This window comes from Centruroides vittatus, unplaced genomic scaffold, assembly GCF_030686945.1.
Source record: "Centruroides vittatus isolate TY-2023 unplaced genomic scaffold, ASM3068694v2 contig_1322, whole genome shotgun sequence".
Taxonomy (NCBI): Eukaryota; Metazoa; Arthropoda; class Arachnida; order Scorpiones; family Buthidae; genus Centruroides; species Centruroides vittatus.
In genome coordinates this window covers 388,790-407,166 of record NW_027120842.1, presented here as the reverse complement: position 1 = coordinate 407,166, position 18,377 = coordinate 388,790, and the positions used below count along the sequence as shown (strand labels likewise).

Here is an 18,377-nt window from a genome sequence, read left to right as displayed (position 1 = left end):
CGCCGCCTCCCCCTTTGTGGTCTTTTTTTCCCCCTTTTTACAATTTTTTCCAATGACGGATGAGATCTTCATATTGATGGCTCTAACTCTTTAAAGAACTGTCTCTCGTATTGTTTTTAGCTCTTTAGTCTGATGTATAAAGGGGTTGAAAGATCACTGAAAATGTCCCAAAGCATGTACAAGTTGGCTTTTGTCTGAACTTTGAGCATGTTAAAGGGAGGGAGAGGTATTGCTAAAAGTACATCATTGTAAACAATGAGGTAGGGAGACAGTCAATCTACATGAACTTTTTAGTGATATTAATGTCATACAAAGTTGTTGTTATAAGATTACCTACTAGAAAATATTTGCAGAACTTTCTTAAGTTATTTATTGAATATCAAGAGGGACCAAGAACACATAATTAAAGAAGACAGATAAGTGGAAGGAAGGATCACACTAACTAGGTACTCAATGTCAACAATTCACACACTAAACCTTTAATCCAGCATACTTAACTTTATTAATTGCTAATCTTTGAAACTTACTCAAGCTATTTTAAAAGATAGCAAAGTTTCCAACGGAATGGAAGTGTAGATTAAATGTGCCGGATTAAAGGTTTATCATGTTAATTTTATTCAGATATTCTCTAACTGGAAAACCCACGACAATCTCACGTATAGAAATTTTACGATCGCTTTATACCCTTTATATCCCATTAAATTTAGTAAAATTAAAGGACTTTTTCTATACATAAATCACATAAAATAAAACAGCATTAACTGACAATGCAAAAAGTTAAGCAGTAACACTTTACAAATTTTTATTTTGATTTAAAAGCCATTAGAAAAAATTATATGTACTTATTTACTTATTTTTTTACCTTTACTTGCCGAAGTGTGAACGAATGGTTATTTGTATAAAAGAAATAAGCTAATTTCAATGAACTTAATTCACGCTTAATTAATTTTAACATTTTTTTTTGAATCATTGAATTAATTTTTTTAAACAGAAATTAAGTCAAGTATAATTTCCTTAATAAGTGAATAATATGTAAACAAAATAGTTTTATAGATGAATACGTATTCATTAATTTATAATTTTTTTCGATTTTTAGTTTTTACGAAGCAAGAATGCTAATTAAGTTTTAATTTATTAAATTTTCAGAGAATATATTTCTCCGAAAATTCAATAATATGTAACTTGTTTTAATCGGTACGTATATCAGAGCCAGTTTTACCATTAGACAAACCTAGGCAATTGTCTAGGAGTGCCACAAAGCCAGATTTACTTACAAACAAAGAAAAGACAGATTGTCAATTAGTGTTAATTAATAAAAATTTTTTTAAATGTTCTAAATAAAATAAAAGAAAATATATTTTAAAAAATGAGAGAAAAATATTCATCATATTCTAACTGAATCATAACAAAAGCTTTATATAGTGAAAGAAATCATTGTAAAAGAATTTCAAAAATTAGTTGTTAGTCTATGGATGTTAGATAAACTCTATAAGTAAAATTCTATACGAACTGTAATTCTGTTTTTATTACAAAGTTATCATGCTAAAATGTAAAAATAAAATTATATCTTAAATCTGCACTAAAATCTAAAAATAAAAATATATGTCATGCCAAATAAACATATTATATATCACCATTACAAAACTCATTTTGTGGATTTGACCCATAAATATGTGTTAACGAGAGATGTACCGGAGGAAATTAACTACAGAGAACATCGATAATACATTTTGGACAGGAGATTTAACTATAAAAAACCAAAAGACAGATCCGACAGCAAATGTGTAATGGAATAAACAATATATAAACATTTTATTAGTTTAAAAAAATTATCTAAAATAAAATTTTATGTAATTTAACAACATAAAAACATAACAAAACTGAAAAATAGTGATATATTTATATCATTTGGAAGAAATAATAAAGCTTGAGCTAGCAGTTAAAATCTTAGGAGCATAATCATCTCTATCACCTAAACCCAGCCCTGTGAAGAATATACAATATAATAATATATTTCAAGTCTAAAATTCACCGAATGCATTAGCTGTATTTAATATTCTGAAATTATATAAAACCTTATCTCGGATAGAAAATTCGTATTAATCTTCTTACACATTACAGCAGTAGGCCTACATAATAATTATACAAAGTGTGCAAATTCACACAGATGCCAACACAAAAAAGATGTGGAAAATGGATATCTTCATCATCCTCTTATTTATATTTCATTCCATTAAACTGTCCAGTTAATTTAAAAGGCCGTAGACAGATTACAGAGGCAAAAATTGTCCAGCTAGGAAAAATAAAACATAAACAGAGAGAAAAAAGGAGATTCGACCAGCAAGATTAGGATTTGCAAGCTAAATAAACTAGAAAGATCCAATTAATTACTTAATTTAGATGTTTTCTTTGTTAAAAATTTCATAAAAACGTTCAGACTCTTTTAATGGACTCAAAACTTTCATTATGCAGGCCACGGTTAGAGATGGCAAACAAAATGAAATGTGGATGGTATTTATAGGTGTGTATATTACACAGCTCCCGTTTTACATCGATTTCTTACTATTTATAGATATTCGTCAATTTCGTAAAAGCATTCCGTTTCGACAATGAAGTGGAAAAGAAAAAAAGAAATTTTGTACGAATATGTAGATAATGATCTTTGCGTGTCTTCCTGTGCAATTCTAAGAAGAAAGCACGGTCGTAAGAAGTCAAATTACATATGTTTCACGTATTAGTGTGCGGATAATGTCTATAAACATGTCGTTATACTAAAAAGAATACGGATATTTCACAATTAAGAACGAAAATTTAAAAATCCACACTTTTCTCTTTAAAAATGAATTTAAAAAAAGTCTTTACCTATTTCCTCCACGCGTATTTCCTCCAGTTCCATTTCTCCTTGTGACTATAAATAAGATACTGGCACATAAAAACTTTTTAAAGTGTTACAATTGATTGATTTCGTACTTTGTTTACATTTCCTGGTTGAACTCTTAACCATGAACTCCCGTCTGAGTTCAGCCACGTGACTGATGAATCACGTGTGTTACCGTCGATTGTCGACAGATGGCGGGTAGTGTATATATACACTCGACTTGGCCCGCGTGTAGGTCGCACGATTGCACGCATAATAGAACCACGCTAGACTAGGTTAAAATGGCTATACAAATTTCCAAGTGCTCGCATAAATTGACTTTATTCAGAATTTTCAAAATACACGCTGTTTTGAAAGTGATCGACCGTCGACTTATCGGGCGATTTGCTTTTAATTTTAAAGTAACCAAACTTTAATAACGCGTACGCTACAAACGAATTGCTTAACACGTGCCGAATAATCGAGCTGAGGATTGGCCGTTTTGCCGAATTGCCTTATATCGGCCATTCTGACACGACTGCGAGGACTGAGGAGGTGTTGGGAGATTCGAGTAGTAATAAAACTAAAAATTTAAGGATTCGAGCGTGGAGATTTGAACGATTAACACGGAATGACCTACAAACTATTAGGATTATAGAATGGACGGATGGCCGATGCGGTTATGGCGTTAGTCTATTGCTCTGGGGGATCCGAGGCAATCGAAAAGTCCCAGGAATTTTCACAAAAAACACAGGACGCAAAAAAACAGAAATTCTCTATCAAATCATCCTAGGATATTAGCGAGGTTGAGACCGAAGTTTTAAACGCGGAAACGTGTACGTCGGACGTTCAGCGCCGCTTTCCTGTAAGCCTAGAAGTTTGACAATGGCGTTTGGAATGTCGAGCATGATTCCACTGTCTTTCCAAACACCATTGTCAAACTTCTAGGCTTACAGGAAAGCGGCGCTGAACGTCTGACGTACATGTTTTCGCGTTTAAAACTTCGGCCTCAACCTCGCTATTATTTAAATTATTTAGAACGCAGTTACCTGCCGACTTCTCCATTTTAAATATATTTTCGGAATAAATAACAAACTCTACAGCTAATATTTTTAAAAATTAAATTTTATTCATTAATTATATTTTTATCATCACAGAGATCGTTTTTTATGATATTCTTTAATTTAGGAAAATCTTTAGGATTCCATCTGGCACATCTGGCAACACTTCCAAAATTGTCAGAAGATCACGCCATGTGGAAGACAAGCAAAGTTTAGGTAAATCTTGAGCGGTGGAAAAAATTAAATTGTGAATTATAGGTGATAAGTAATAACGGTAAATATAAATATAATCCAGTATATATATGCTACATTTACGAATTAATGATTGTTATTTTAAATATGGTTTCCACGTGTCTTGGAAAATTTTAGAATTTAAAAACATTCCTAACTGTTGGAAAGTTTGGGGAATTGCGTCACCTTGTCATTGAGTCCCGTAAGTAGCCTACTTGAACACCCCTACTTGTACCTCAATTTTAAAATAAAACATGTCTGATTTCATATAAGTACAAATGCAGCTCTAAATGAGGATGTTTGAATTTTGTTACAGCTGTAGATCATACCTATGCAGACTATAAAAAAGAGCATCATACATTATGCAAGAAACTTCAAACTATGGGTATGTTACCTGGTAACACAGTTGGATTAGGTAAACTGATGGTTTCCTCTGTTTCGTAGGAAACAGATGATGCCATTGGTTTGCTTATCTGGTTGTGTTAAAGCCACTTTACTGGGCAATGTGTCCTATAATTTGTTGTCAGATCAGTGCTCTCGCAAGGCTGCACCAATTGCACTCTGGGCTAAATTGACCTCTGAAATGAGGAATATGGTTTTAGTCGACATACAACAAAGGAGAAATATTGTTTGTTAGTTTCTTATACTAAGCTCCAGAAAGTAAGTATCATTTGGGTATTAAAAAAGATTTGCAATTTGTTTTCATTTGTATTTTATTACAGAAAAATCTGCATACCTTAAACTACTATTTGACATATTCACCATGCAAATTAAGACATTTGTCATATCTTGGTACCAATTGCAATTTCTATGAAGCATACCTGCTTCGTAGAATTCAGCCGCCTGTGACCTGAACCAGTTCTGGAGTTACGGCATGCGATACAGAACAAAAGGCGTGGACAACTGACTTCTGGCATTGTGTTCATGCATGACAATGTGCGACTGCATACCACACACGTAACGACGACTCTGCTTGATTCATTTCGCTGGGAACAATTCTGTCACCCTCCTTATAGTCCAGACCTAGCTCCATCTGACTTCCATTTGTTTTCTCATCTTAAGAAATTTCTTTGCAAGTGATGATGAGATCAAGGTAAACGTCCAGAACTGGTTCAGGTTGCAGGTGGCCAAATTCTATGAAGCGGGTATGTTGCAATTAGTTCCAAGATATGACACATGCCTTAATTAGAAAGGTGAATATGTCAAAAAGTAATTTAAGGTATGTAGATTTTTCTGTAATGAAATACAAATGAAAACAAATTGCAAATCTTTTTTAATACCCAAATGGTACTTACTTTCTGGATGAGCTTAGTATATTTGTAGAATAGCCTAGAAATCATGAATTTTTTGTTATTTGGAGTCCCCTTGGGGATTAGAAAATTTATTTATTTAGTGTATGGCTACACATCTAGTTAGTAAAAAAAAATCACAAATGTAAGTCTAAGTCAAGAACATAGTTCAGAGCACTTTTAGTCACAATCAGGAAGTCATTCAGTTTTCCTGGATAGGATTTTATTGGACAATCTTTCAAAATATGATGCATGGTCTGTCTTTCAGCACCACAATCACGCTGTGGGGATGCAACTTTTCCCCACTTAAAAAGATTGTCTCTACATATCCCATGTTTTGTCTGAATTCTATTTAGCACACCAAGAATTTCTGGATAATTCAAAACCAGGTGGTCATGTTGTGATACAAGAGAGTTGTTGACTTTCCATTGGATAGACGTCGGCCCATAGTCTTTTCCAAGATTGAAATTACTGGAATTCAAGAACTTAGCTCTTAAGAGAGGGGGATGTCTTGATTTAAGTCGATTTATATTGAGGTCTTCAATATCCTGATGAATCGGGAGTTGTGGACTACACATTATTTTCCTATATTTCCTGAGTAGAGTATCATCCATGAGTACACGCAGAGGGATATGACTCAAAACAGGTAACCAATCATTAGGAGTAGATTTAAGAGTACCTGTTATGATACATAGGATACTATTTAATTGGACATCTAATTTTTTTAATGTGAGCACTGTTCATCCATACCAGTGCACAGTATTCCACTGCAAAGAAAATCAAGCCAAGAGCAGAGATCTGTAAGGTACATGTTGAAGAGCCCATGTGGTTCCACATAACTTTTGGAGGATGTTGTTTCTGGTATTAACGTTGGCAGCAAGATTCATCAGATGTGTTTTAAATGACAGAGTCCTGTCCAAAGTGACACCAAGATATTTCGGGTTCTTATTATATTTCAGTAGATTATTTTCAAAATAAACCTTTAGTTCTTCATTTGCCAATTTGTTATTAAGGTGAAAGCAAGTAGCTGCAGTTTTTGTCATACTCAATTGAAGTCTCCATTGGCAAAAATATTCCTAAGGTAGATAAATCCTCTGTCAGGGTTTTCTCAGTTATCACAAGGTCTTTGAGTTATAAACACTGTAATGTTATCGTATCCGTATGGCTGTATCATATTTTGTAAGAAAAGTTTGGATTGATCAAACTTTTACGGTAGGGATACGGAGAATTTACCAACTGCACATGCGCTAAGTTGCCATCAGTTGATATACAATTGGATGTTGTGCAGGAAGCAACCGATGAAACTTTGAGAGAGACAACGTGACTACTCATCAAGAATGTGCTGCAATGATTGCGTTGCAGGCAATAAGTGTAGGCGCTTTTGTTATTAATAAAAAGCGGACAAATTGACGATGACGTCGATGGCAAGTACGTCCCATCAGCATAAACAGGCCACTTTGCCAATTCACGTTATTTCGTTGAATGAAGGCTGTCAATCCCAAGGAATTTTTTAAGTATACAAGGACGAACGTGGATCTCTTCCACAAGCTGTTGAGACACCTGTGGAGAAGACTGTACAAACTACATGGTCAAGCAACTCATCCGGAAATGAAACTTGCGTTGACATTAAAGTGAGACAAAAATACAAATTATAATTAAAACTGCAGCTGTGTAATCAATCCACTTTAATATTATAATATATATTTTTTACAGATACCTGGCATAGGGAGGCAGTACTCAAAATATGGCTTGGGATTACAATATAGGAAAGTGTACAGCTAGAAAAATCATAGTGGAGGTCAGTACTTTCATCTCAGTTCCATTTTTTATATATATATTAAAAGAAAAATTGTCTATATTAAAATTTGTGTAATATTAAATAAATAATTGTAATTTTTAAAATTAAATTTATGAATGTAAGCAATATAATAATACAGTGGTACCTCGGTATACATCTGCTTTAGAATATGTCCAATTCGGAATACATCCTGTTTGGACGAAACAAATTTTGCTCTGTATATGACTTAATTCAATTATACACACTATCTATGAACAAGTAGCACTCTCAGTGTACTAGACCAGACTAGATGTCCATGGTGCCACAGTCTATAACTTTGTTAAATTTCTTCTGATTTTAATTTGTAAGTAGAACTTTATTATTTTTATTAATCATGAATTGCAAAAAGGCAAATGAAAAGCAACAGAAAACTAAAAAATGACTAGAATCACAATGGAACTGAAAAAAGAGATTGTTGAGAAATATGAAGGTGGCATGCATGTTCGAGATTTAGCTGTTGCATACCGTATTCCGAGAATGACGATATCGACAATCGTGAAAAATAAAGACATTAAATCTGCTAACGTTGCAAAAGGGGTTAAATCAATTTCTAAGCAGAGATTGGAGACATTAGATCATGTTGAGAAATTGCTTTTGCTTTGGATAACTGAAAAACAATGTGCTGGCAACAGCGTATCAGAAGCAATTATTTCCAATTATTACTGTAATAACTTTAAAAATCTATAATAAAATTTATTCTTTTATTAATGTGCTCAAACAGTGTTTCAATTATTTTACAACCCCATTAATATACCATATCAACAGGAGTTTTTTTTACATGAGAATGGATTAATCATTTTTACATTACTTCTTACAGGAAAGGTTGGTTTGGTATAAGTCCAAACATCAGGAACGGATTAAGGTCGTATGCCGAGGTTCAACTGTAATAATGAATGTATCCACATCTGTGACAAATGATACTCAAAACTTATTTACATATATGTATTTAAAAAATTTTTCTTACTGTTGACCAGTGATTAGTTTTGTCATACCTAACTTCTGTCTGTCAGTTTGATAAAGTTCTAGATTAAAAGTTAAATTTCTCTAATTGTATAAATATAAAATTGACTAATTTCATAATTAAATTAGTCAATTTTATATGTATGGTACATGTTCTTTTCCAATTCTCCAATGTTTTTATGTATTTCCAGGTCTGTACAGAAATATGGGAGGAACTGAAGCCAACATATATAGCATCATTATCATATGCAGAATGGTTGCAGATACAAAACAAATTTTGGGAGAAATGGCAGTTTCCTCTCTGCTTAGGATCAATAGATGGAAAACATGTCAGGATCAAGGCACCACCAATGTTTGCATTGTTCTGATGGCTGCATATGATGCAGACTACAGATTTACATTTGTAGATGTGGGAGCATATGGGAGTGACTCTGATGCTATTTTGTCATTGTCAGCCTTTGGAAGCAGTCTCCTGTCGAATAACATTGACAAGTTAAAGTTGCCAAATGAGGGAAATCTGCCAGGTACAGACACAACCCTTCCATTTGCATTTGTTGCAGATTCTGCACTTCCACTGAAACTAAAACTTATGAGCCATTATCCTGGAATGAATTTGTCAGAGGGTGAATCTATCTTTAATTATCGTCTCTCCCGAGCAAAAAGGGTTATAGAGAGTACATTTGGAATTTTGGCATTGCAATGGTGCATTTTTCATCAATCAATTACGGCATCTCCTGATGTCGTAACAAAAATGGTATTATGCACAGTTACACTGCATAACTTCATAATGAAAAATAATTCAGTACAAGAATACTGCTCCCCAAATTTTGTAGACCAGGAAAATATCTCTGGTGATTTCATTCCAGGTGAGCTCTGGGATGAGCCATCTCCTAATACAAAATATAATTAAAGCCTCTCCAATGTGGATCGTGGAATTCTGCACAGAGAGCGTACAGTAATCCGAATGCTCTAAAGGAGTTTTTCGTGAATGAGGGACGTGTACCATGGCAGTTAAGGATTGTTAATCGAGGAACCCTGCCAGATCCATGAAGATATTAAAATTTTAGAATATTTAGGAGATAGTTAGTTATTATTTTGTAATATTTGATTATTTTGATTGAAATGTATATTTTTGATAATTGTATCAGTTTTATATATTAATTAAAGGTTTTGGAATAATCTAGTCTTCTTGTTATGTCTTAAAGAAATTTTACTGTTTTGTTTCCCTTTCCTGTATGTATAATAAAGATAGTTTTACTATACATAGAGGAATCTGTAAAAATATATATTTGAATATAGGTACTAATGATGTATATACTTATATTCAAATACTGTCTGTATATTCATATGTAGTTATCAAATCAAACAAAACAACAGTTCTTGGAGTGTTCAAATTTATTCATACTTGGCCAAAAATTTCAGAATTTATATTTTAAATTGTTTGTTCGTTTGTATTCATTTTCTTCATTATTTCCGTCATATTCGCAGAATCCGATTCAACAAAAAAATCCTCACTGGTGCGATTCTGAATGTTATTCAGAAAGGGTTGCACAGCCGATAAAGTATTTAGTATACTTGTCTCCAGTTTGCTATCAGTTTCTGTTGTTGTTATTTTTTTTCTTTTTGTATCTGTCAGTTGAGTTGATCTACTGTCACCAGTGGAGGTTGATGCACCATCACAACAGAAGTCATCTTGTTCATTGTATGAAACATCCCTGGTTAATACATCAAGAGTATTTCAAGGGGATGCAGACACATCCCCATGGAGTACTCTTTTACTCTCATGGAGTGCTGATGTTTCTGCTTCAAGACTGGTTGGCGGTGCATAATTACATTGAGTCTTGAAAGCCAATAAAACTATTTGAGAATACTGTGCAATATCATAAAGCAGTATTTCTCAACCTGTGGTCCACAGACCACATCTAGTCTGCAATGATGGAACAGGTGGTCTGCAGGCAGACATAAAGTAATAAAGATTAAAATTTTGTTAAATGATGCTTCACTTTTAATAGTTTACTTCCAATTTAATTTATTGTTTCCATGTGTATTTAAAAACATGATTTTAGATTTATTATGTTATAAATAGAATAGTATGTCCCAAATATTGGTAATACCTTTTTCTCTCTCTGCATGCCATAACAGATTCCTGACGTCGGCGACATCTGGCATAGGTTAGTAAGGTGGTTAATAATGCGCCAAGGAGGTAATATCTACAAAGGTTTAAAAAATTGAGGCCTGTATAACTTTTTCAGACATCTGAAGGTTGAGAAACACTGTCATAAATACTTCAAAATATAGTCAACTACACATTCATACTTGCAATGTTTTACTATATTCTTTAAAAACATCATTGATTCATACAAAGGCCATACAGGCTGTGTGATGTTTTCCCACTCCCAGACAGAGTATATTTTCTGTCTTCTTTCCCAAAACATTCTCTTAATAGCTTCCATCTAGCCTGGGCTTCAGGAACTGAAAGATAATATATTTTCAAATAACTGCACGTGCATATCTACTTTATATACATTTTGGTGACTACATACCTGTCATTTGCACAGTCTCTGCCACGGTCTTCCACGAGTTATTTTATTTTTTTGATGTTCTTAAAGGCTTTTGTCATATAGAAAAGGAAATTCTTGAATAACTTGGATTAATAAATCATCTAAATATTCTCCAGTATTCTTCATCGTAGTAAAAGCAGCTAGACATTCAAAAAATGGCAGAAGAATAATCATAATCGTGATCACTGATGCCAGTGTGTTGCCAGATCGAGCAAAAATAACAAATTGATTGCAACATAACTTCTGACCAACAATGCTACTTTTGAATAATATAAAATTTTAAGATAAGAGTTACTTTGGTCATAAAAAAAATAGAAAAATGATAAGATGAATAAATAATTATAGTATTAGATGTGGCAACATCAGCCGATGATTTTGCACATGCTCATGATGGACTACTTCGTAAATCGTAAAAAAGTTTGTTCCTTTACAGATATGGAAAAGGCCTTATGGTAGTTTATAACTATTGCTATAGATATCCAATGTAGCAAACATTTACGTTACGGAGTTTATAACTTGACCTTTATCTCATGGCAATCACCCAATCATCTGCAAACCCAAATTTCCTTGCTTTTGTTAGAGGCAAGTCAGCTATGTAAAGACTAAAAAGCAGTGGTGCCAGGAGGCAGGCCATTATTTAGTTTTCTTATCTAGTCAGATTTCCCAGGATAATTTGAAAGGGTCGGTTATTTAACATCTTGTCAATTATTTTAACTATTTTTAAGCAGGGTATCACTCGGAGCAATTTATAGATTAGGCCATGCCGCCAGACAGTGTCATATGCAGTAAGATCGATGTATACCGCAGATGTTTTTAGTTGTCTTTTGTATCCAGCTTCTACGAAAGTTGTAAAAGCCAGTACTAAGTCTGTGCAGCTCCTATTTGGTCAAAAACCAGCCTGCTCTACTGGAATGTTATCAAAAACTGTATTACTGAGTCTGTTCTAAATAAGTCTCTCTAAAAGCTTGTACTGGTACATCACACTCAGGAGTGAGATAGGTCAATAATTCTAGTCTATTATTAGGTTTTCTGGGTTTCAAGATAGCTATTATTTTAGCTTGTTTCATAGCCAAGGAATATTACCTTTCTGTAAGATGTCTGTAAAGAAGTGAGCCATCCATTGCTTAGTGTACTTGCCGCTGTGTAACAAGAATTCAGGATGTACACCATCATTTCCAGGGACTTTACCAGCTTTTATTTGTTTAAGAGCAGTGGAGATTTCTTCGAGGGTAGTTAATATGCTGTATCATATAAACATTTAGCTTTGAGGGACATAAGTTCTTTTTTAATCTTAATTGTAAATTCACAATTTCTAGGAGCTCTAGATGTATTTAGTATATGTTCTGCAATGATACTTGGAATAACCAAGATTTCTCTACCTGGTTTGATGGTTGCTCTTCCCAGTCTTCTAAGCAGGGACCACGCCTTCCTACTTGACTTTGTAAAATCCAAATTCTGAACAGTGTTCATCTGTCTAAGGCACCTGGTCTCATCTGAGCTATGAAGTAGTTCATCCCCTATTTCAAGATCATCAGATTCCAGAAACTTCTTATACAGAGATTAACTTTTTTTACTCCATCCAGGGATATATATCTTGCAATATCCTCTAGATAAACATTTTTTGGCTACACTAAACAGTGCTCCGACAAACCTTTTAAAGTTGTTGGATGTAGGTGGGATTCACCCCAAACATTTGTCAAGATTCATTCAGAGAACAAGGTCCAGTTAACCTTAGTAAAATTCCATCTTGAACATGGTATGCCAAAAAAGTACTCTAAAAGTACTTGCTTTGCTAGCGAAATTGAACTTAGTATTATAGGAATACTAAGTTCAATTTCGATAATTATTGGGCAGTACTGGCTATGCAGGAACTGATTTAAGACTATGCCTGTAGCTGGTAACGGTTGTCTATTTTCATCTGAAGAGATAAAGCATAAATCAGGGTTATCTTGGGGTTCACGACCCCAAGCACTGGACTTAAAGGTGCATCAATCTTTTGCATCAAACAGAAGATAGAGATTACTTTCTTCTGCCCATTTAATTACCGTGTCACCATTTTGATCATGGTATTTCCAGCGCTCATGGTGGCTGTTGAAGTCTCCTAGGTAGACAGCAGGATGAGGTAATTGTGATATGACATGTTGTGGCCAAATTGTAGCTGGAGGCTTATAGATATTGCTAATTGTGATTTGGCCAACCTGTATAGTGATCACATGAATGTTATCATCAATAGTAGTTTTACAAAATAGGACATCCTCAATGTTGCTGTACCATATGTTTTGTGGTAAGTTGAACCAATTAGTTCAAAACCAAGAATCACACCTGTTATCTTGAAGCTGGCATTCATTCTCAGTGTGAGTCTCTTGAATTACAACTATATCAATTTCGTTATCCTTTAGAATTCTATGTAAGTATTGGCATTTTGCTTGACTAATGCCTTCAATATTAATTTGAAGTCCAAGGTTTTTGGTACTGGGGCCCTTATAGGGGTCTTTGTAATAAGGAGACATGTAAAGTTTAGTTGAAAAGATTGAAAAGATGTGTATTCGTCCAGGAGATCTTACAGATTATTTGGATGCCAAAAATTGCTAGTTCATTTAGTTCACAGATAGACATTATCCAGGGTGCACCATGAGGAGGCAAACTGGCTTTACATCCTGGGATTAGGAAAGGACAACTGAGACAGAAAGGGGGCACGGACATCCCTCCCATAGGATAGAAAAGTCAAAGGGTGTAGAGGTCCATACTCTTTGTTTGGAGCTGCACTTGTACTAATGTAATTTTTCTGTGTGACAACACTGAAGTGGCTTTGAAGGCATACAGACTTGCATTGTGTAATATTTCATTTTAACTGTAGATTTTGAATTTTATTTTTATTTCTAAATACAATATTTACTCAAATAATCTGTGTGCTTTTTCCTCCAAAAACTCTAAGTATGTGGTTTATTCAAAACAAATTTGGCAACACAACCAAGAAGTCCAAGGTGCTTTTAGCTAATAAGCAGTCTACTTACTTTGCTAGCGATAAATCTCACTTATCAACTGGATGACTTTGCTTAATATAATGACCATCTATTGACTGTGTCTAAAAGTAAACAAAGCCTGAGGCAAGTCATGTGATTGGACCTTCTTCAACTTCTGGTAGAACCTCGAAATTGTGTTGCCAGTGTTAATAGTCGATGCGAAAAAGTATCGTGAGTATCAGTCACAATCATTTCTGTTCCAAAAAATGTCCAGCAAATATTATAACAGTTTAGATGAATTAAGCAGACGTAGGTATAAGCAAAAATTAATGTTCAACAAGCAAGAACTGCCTGATCCAATGGACGACGATTTAGCAAAAATGTTATTTCACGATAACGTGAAAGCATGGCCCAAGATCACGTTAGTGGATCTCTATTCTTACATTGTAAAACCTCTTGTTTCACAACCTGTGATCTCGAGTTTGTAAACAAGTACCTAAAACATTTTTTCCCTAGATTTGCATGGTAAAAGGAAAAATGTAGTCTGGACAGAAAACGTTTCAACATAATGTAGGTTGAACCAAGCCAAATTTCAAATATTTGTTTTTCAAAATCAAAGCAGAATAATCCATTCCCACCAAACAAAAAACAGACGTGTTATCACATCCTCCAACTCCAACACTGTTGGATCAGAAATTTTTTCTGGAATCTCTGAAAGTAATTACATATTTACAAAATATAACTAATGTCTTTATAACTTTATCAGTTATGATTGTTACTAAAGATAGATTTATGTTGTCATTCATGAATCAGGCCACTGGTAAAAAAACATCAATCATAGATGTCACTGTGTGAAAGTGATGAAACAGAAACATCTAGCGAATCAGAATTTGACTTGGCACCAAATGAACAGTCACCTGAACCATCAATTATTCATAAAGTTCTGTGTTTCAAGGATGTTTCATTATCATGTACTGAACTTGAAAAGAAACTCATCAATGAAATCAAGTTAACAAAACAGGAAATTCAGTTAGTGGAATCTCAAACTAGAGATTAAGCAAATGAGGATATATATATTCTAAGAGGCATTTAAGTGTCAGAGAAGCTAAGCCAGAATTTCTAGATGAAAATTTGCAGCTCCGTGAAGAACATGAATATTACACACAAATACAAGGACAGATGGGGATTGCAAAAGTCAAGAAGTGGTTTTTTTGTATGTTAAGGTGGTAATGATGTACATGTACAAAAAATTAATTTTAACCTGGTTTTCTGGCAACATGCATTTTGCACCTCTTTTCTTTTGATTCCATAGTTTGGATGTACGTACCTAGAGCCTGTATAAGTAAGGTACACCATGTTTAAGATATAGTATCTGGTTTAATGTACTTATGATCAAGGTACACCCAGTTTTATACAGTTTAAATGTGATAAAAATATGTAAATACTAGGATTCTTCCACTAATTTTTTTTACATTTATAAAGTTTACTTATCAATATTTTGATCTTCAGATCTTTTTGATATGTGCACAGATTACGAAATATCCTGTATAACCTTAAAATCACAATATTTACAGTATGTTTTTTTCTATTTAATGTTTATTTTTCTTAAATATTAATGAAATTTTCTCGTATTAATATCTTACGGGCTACATATTTTATATTGCAGCGCTCGATTTGCTATCTCTCATTCCTCCAATATTTATGAAGTTTATTTTGCAGTTGTGTGCCGAGGTATCGAGCATTATCTTAAGAAACAAAACGAAAATGAAGCTTTAAAAAATTCATTTTTCATGCATGATATTTTATTTAAAAAATTCATTTTTTAAATAAAATATCATGCAAACTTTTAAGTTAAAGGCTAATTTTCAGCATTAGATACTTCGTCGGTTAATATTAAAGCCAAATTTATGTTAAGTAATTTATTCGCAGACTTCACGAGGGCAAAATTATAAAGAAATTATCGATCAATTTTAAGTATAGATGCATGAGAATGGATTAAATCGATCTATTCCCTACCTCTTACCTACAGAGTGCACTTTAAAGAAATCCGCAATGTTTAAATACTGTTGAATTTGTATTTTTCTCTTAATGCTCCTTTACGAAGCAGGATTGTAATTATAAAATTAGTCTAATTCTTAAAAAAACAGTTTTTTTTTTAGTTTCCTTTCGACAATTTTTACTTGTTTTACAGATTCTAAGATGATTATTTGAAGACATTTTTTAAAACAGATATTGTTTACTTGGGCACGCAAGAAAAAAAAACCGGAAGTACCAAGGGTCCAGGATGTTTTGGTGCTGGTGCTGCCACCTGTTGTGATGAATACCAATCAATAGGAGCCATCCATAAAAAATGTTTCCCCGATAAGGGGATTTGAGATTGAACCGATATACACGCTTGAACACAGTAGGGAGGTTACGGATTCTGACGTATGCAAGTGCTCCCTTTTTTATGTTTGTTTGCTTTTTTTTAATGTGTAGATTGCACACTTTTGGAAAATAGTAGAGACACAAACATCCCAATTTTTGAGTTTATTTGTATCAAAGCAATAAAGTTACAATGTTTTCTTTATTTTTAAGGGCAAAGAGAAAAATGGTGGTATCTGTTGATACGCAAAATGTTACAAAGGGGGGAAGGAGATCAAAAAATCCCAAAGTTGGGGTACATGGTAATTTTATTTTTATTTAATTAATAAGTTAATTCATTACAAAACACGTTACTACAAACTGTAGATAATTTATCTCTATTAGATACACAAATAATTAATTTTATCTCCTTAGTGTTTTTATCTTTTAATACCACATGATCTTGTAAACCGAGTGCTGCCATATTGAATGCTACAAAACAGCAGAAGTTAAAGTTGTTATTGTGCACAAATTATTAAAATTTATTACATACATAATAAATTTAAATTGGTCAAGTTATATGTATATATAATTTTATTGTTGGAGGTTACCATTGGCTATCTATTATATTTTATTATATTTTATATTTTATTTAAACAATTATTTATTTTAAAATGTATTCCTAGTTACCGTCCAATTTTTTGATAGATTAATAAGAGTCAACAATGAATCAGAATACCAGGAAAAAAAGGAAGAAGAAGTTCTACAAACAGTTTTCAAAGAAGCAAAAGTACGGAACTGTACAACCAGGTGTTTTCGGTATTCTGATCACGTGCAATAACAACGAGAAACGGTGCGTTCGAGAAGCATACAACATACTTAACGAGTACGGTGACAGACTGTTCGGACCGGAAGCGGTATGCAGAATTAATCGAAAATGTATTGAGAGAATGTTCTATTAACTTTATTATTTTATTTCAGTCGGAGACGGATGCAGAAGATCGGAAAGATGTCGAAAGCGAATTGGAATTAGAATTGCAGAATCTGAAGAGTAAAACAAAAAGATTTCAGCAATTAGATACTAAAGTTTCAAATTGTTTGTTTATAAGAACTGAGGTACATTTAAGAAAATCTTCAACTTTTTTTAGATAAAATTTTTAATATTTGAACTTTCTTCTCAGGTAAATGATCCTTCTCAACTCGTGTATGACATTTTCGAAGATATACAAAAATCACAAATACAGAAGACACGATGTATCCTACGAATGTTACCCATACTGATAACGTGCAAGGCTTATCTCGAGAATATCGAAAAATCGGTTGAGGCTCTCTTAGATAAATTTAAAGACAATTCTACCGAACAGACATTTTCCATCATCGTTAAAATCCGCCATAACAATAGCATCGGAAGGGAGGCTATTGTAGCTTCGATTTACCGACAGATCAGCCAGCTGAGACCAACATGGAAAGCCGATCTGAAATTTTTTAAATTAGCTGTTGTTGTAGAAATCTTACACACTGTGTGTTGTTTAGGGATAGCAAAAGATTATTTGCAATTTCGGAAGTATAATTTAGCACAAATAACAGAATTATCATCAAAACAGTCTGTTAAGTTGCCTGAAGAAGAAAAAGATGAGGCATCCTCCTCTGAATCGGAAGATGTAAAGAACGATATGCCAACCAATACACAATCTCTTAAAACAGATACGGTGGATTGATTTTAATCATTAAAAGAAATAAAAATTATATTTTGTAAAATCTTCATTGCAATTGTTAAAATTATTGTTTTTTAAACAAAGAAAAACATTATTACATCTCATTTGCATTAAACAATGGTAACTATTGTCATGTTTACTGATTAATGCTGATTTATGAATACTCCGTATAGGAGATTTCAGTAGAACAAACCATTTTCTTTTCTCTCTCTTCCTGATTAACAAGAAGAAGAAATTTAATCACGAGTATAAGAAGATTAAATTCTTCTGTGCTCCAATTAGATGGCTTGTGGGTTCCGGTCTCCATTTTCTTTGTTCCATTCAATTATTTTCTCATTTGTTGGAATGAGTAGCACTACTGTTATCAAAGTTATGCTGTAGTAAACTTTATCTCTAAATTACGAAATCCTTCTGTTGGTGAATATATCATTCATTCAATTAAAAAGAAGCCAGAAGGGAAGAGACTACTGGGACAACCAAAGATTCAAACACACAATAGGGAAGACAAGGATCTGGTTGCAATGGAAGATCTCTGTAAAACTTGAATGGAGATGAGGAAG

General features: G+C 33.4%; 2 protein-coding genes across 3 annotated transcripts in view; one reads left to right on the top strand and one right to left on the bottom strand.

The window, feature by feature from the left end:
* LOC136990684 (transmembrane channel-like protein 7) overlaps positions 1-3,079 on the bottom strand; it is a 31,137-nt gene extending 28,058 nt beyond the window's left edge. The window contains exon 1 of the mRNA XM_067289096.1: positions 2,863-3,079. Coding sequence (XP_067145197.1) covers positions 2,863-2,896 — 34 coding nt within the window. The 5' untranslated portion in view covers positions 2,897-3,079. The remainder of the gene's footprint in view (positions 1-2,862) is intronic.
* A 1,018-nt stretch (positions 3,080-4,097) lies between these two features.
* LOC136990685 (THUMP domain-containing protein 1) lies at positions 4,098-17,866 on the top strand. Of its 2 annotated transcripts, none has more exons than XM_067289097.1 (4): positions 4,098-4,134; positions 16,811-17,019; positions 17,084-17,218; positions 17,284-17,866. In XM_067289097.1, the coding sequence occupies exons 2-4, from the start codon at positions 16,828-16,830 to the stop codon at positions 17,818-17,820; spliced, it is 864 nt and encodes a 287-aa protein (XP_067145198.1). In that variant the 5' UTR covers positions 4,098-4,134; positions 16,811-16,827; the 3' UTR covers positions 17,821-17,866. The 2 variants fall into 2 exon arrangements, with proteins under 2 accessions (XP_067145198.1, XP_067145199.1); XM_067289098.1 differs by having other exon boundaries at positions 4,117-4,192.
* The last annotated feature ends 511 nt before the right edge of the window (positions 17,867-18,377 follow it).

Bases quoted from the DNA above. Each gene is read 5' to 3' on its own strand.
- LOC136990685 (XM_067289097.1), top strand. From the start codon at position 16,828: ATGAATCAGAATACCAGGAAAAAAAGGAAGAAGAAGTTCTACAAACAG. The intron at 17,020-17,083 runs GTATGCAGAATT...ATTTTATTTCAG, and splicing joins GACTGTTCGGACCGGAAGCG to TCGGAGACGGATGCAGAAGA. The intron at 17,219-17,283 runs GTACATTTAAGA...CTTTCTTCTCAG, and splicing joins GTTTGTTTATAAGAACTGAG to GTAAATGATCCTTCTCAACT.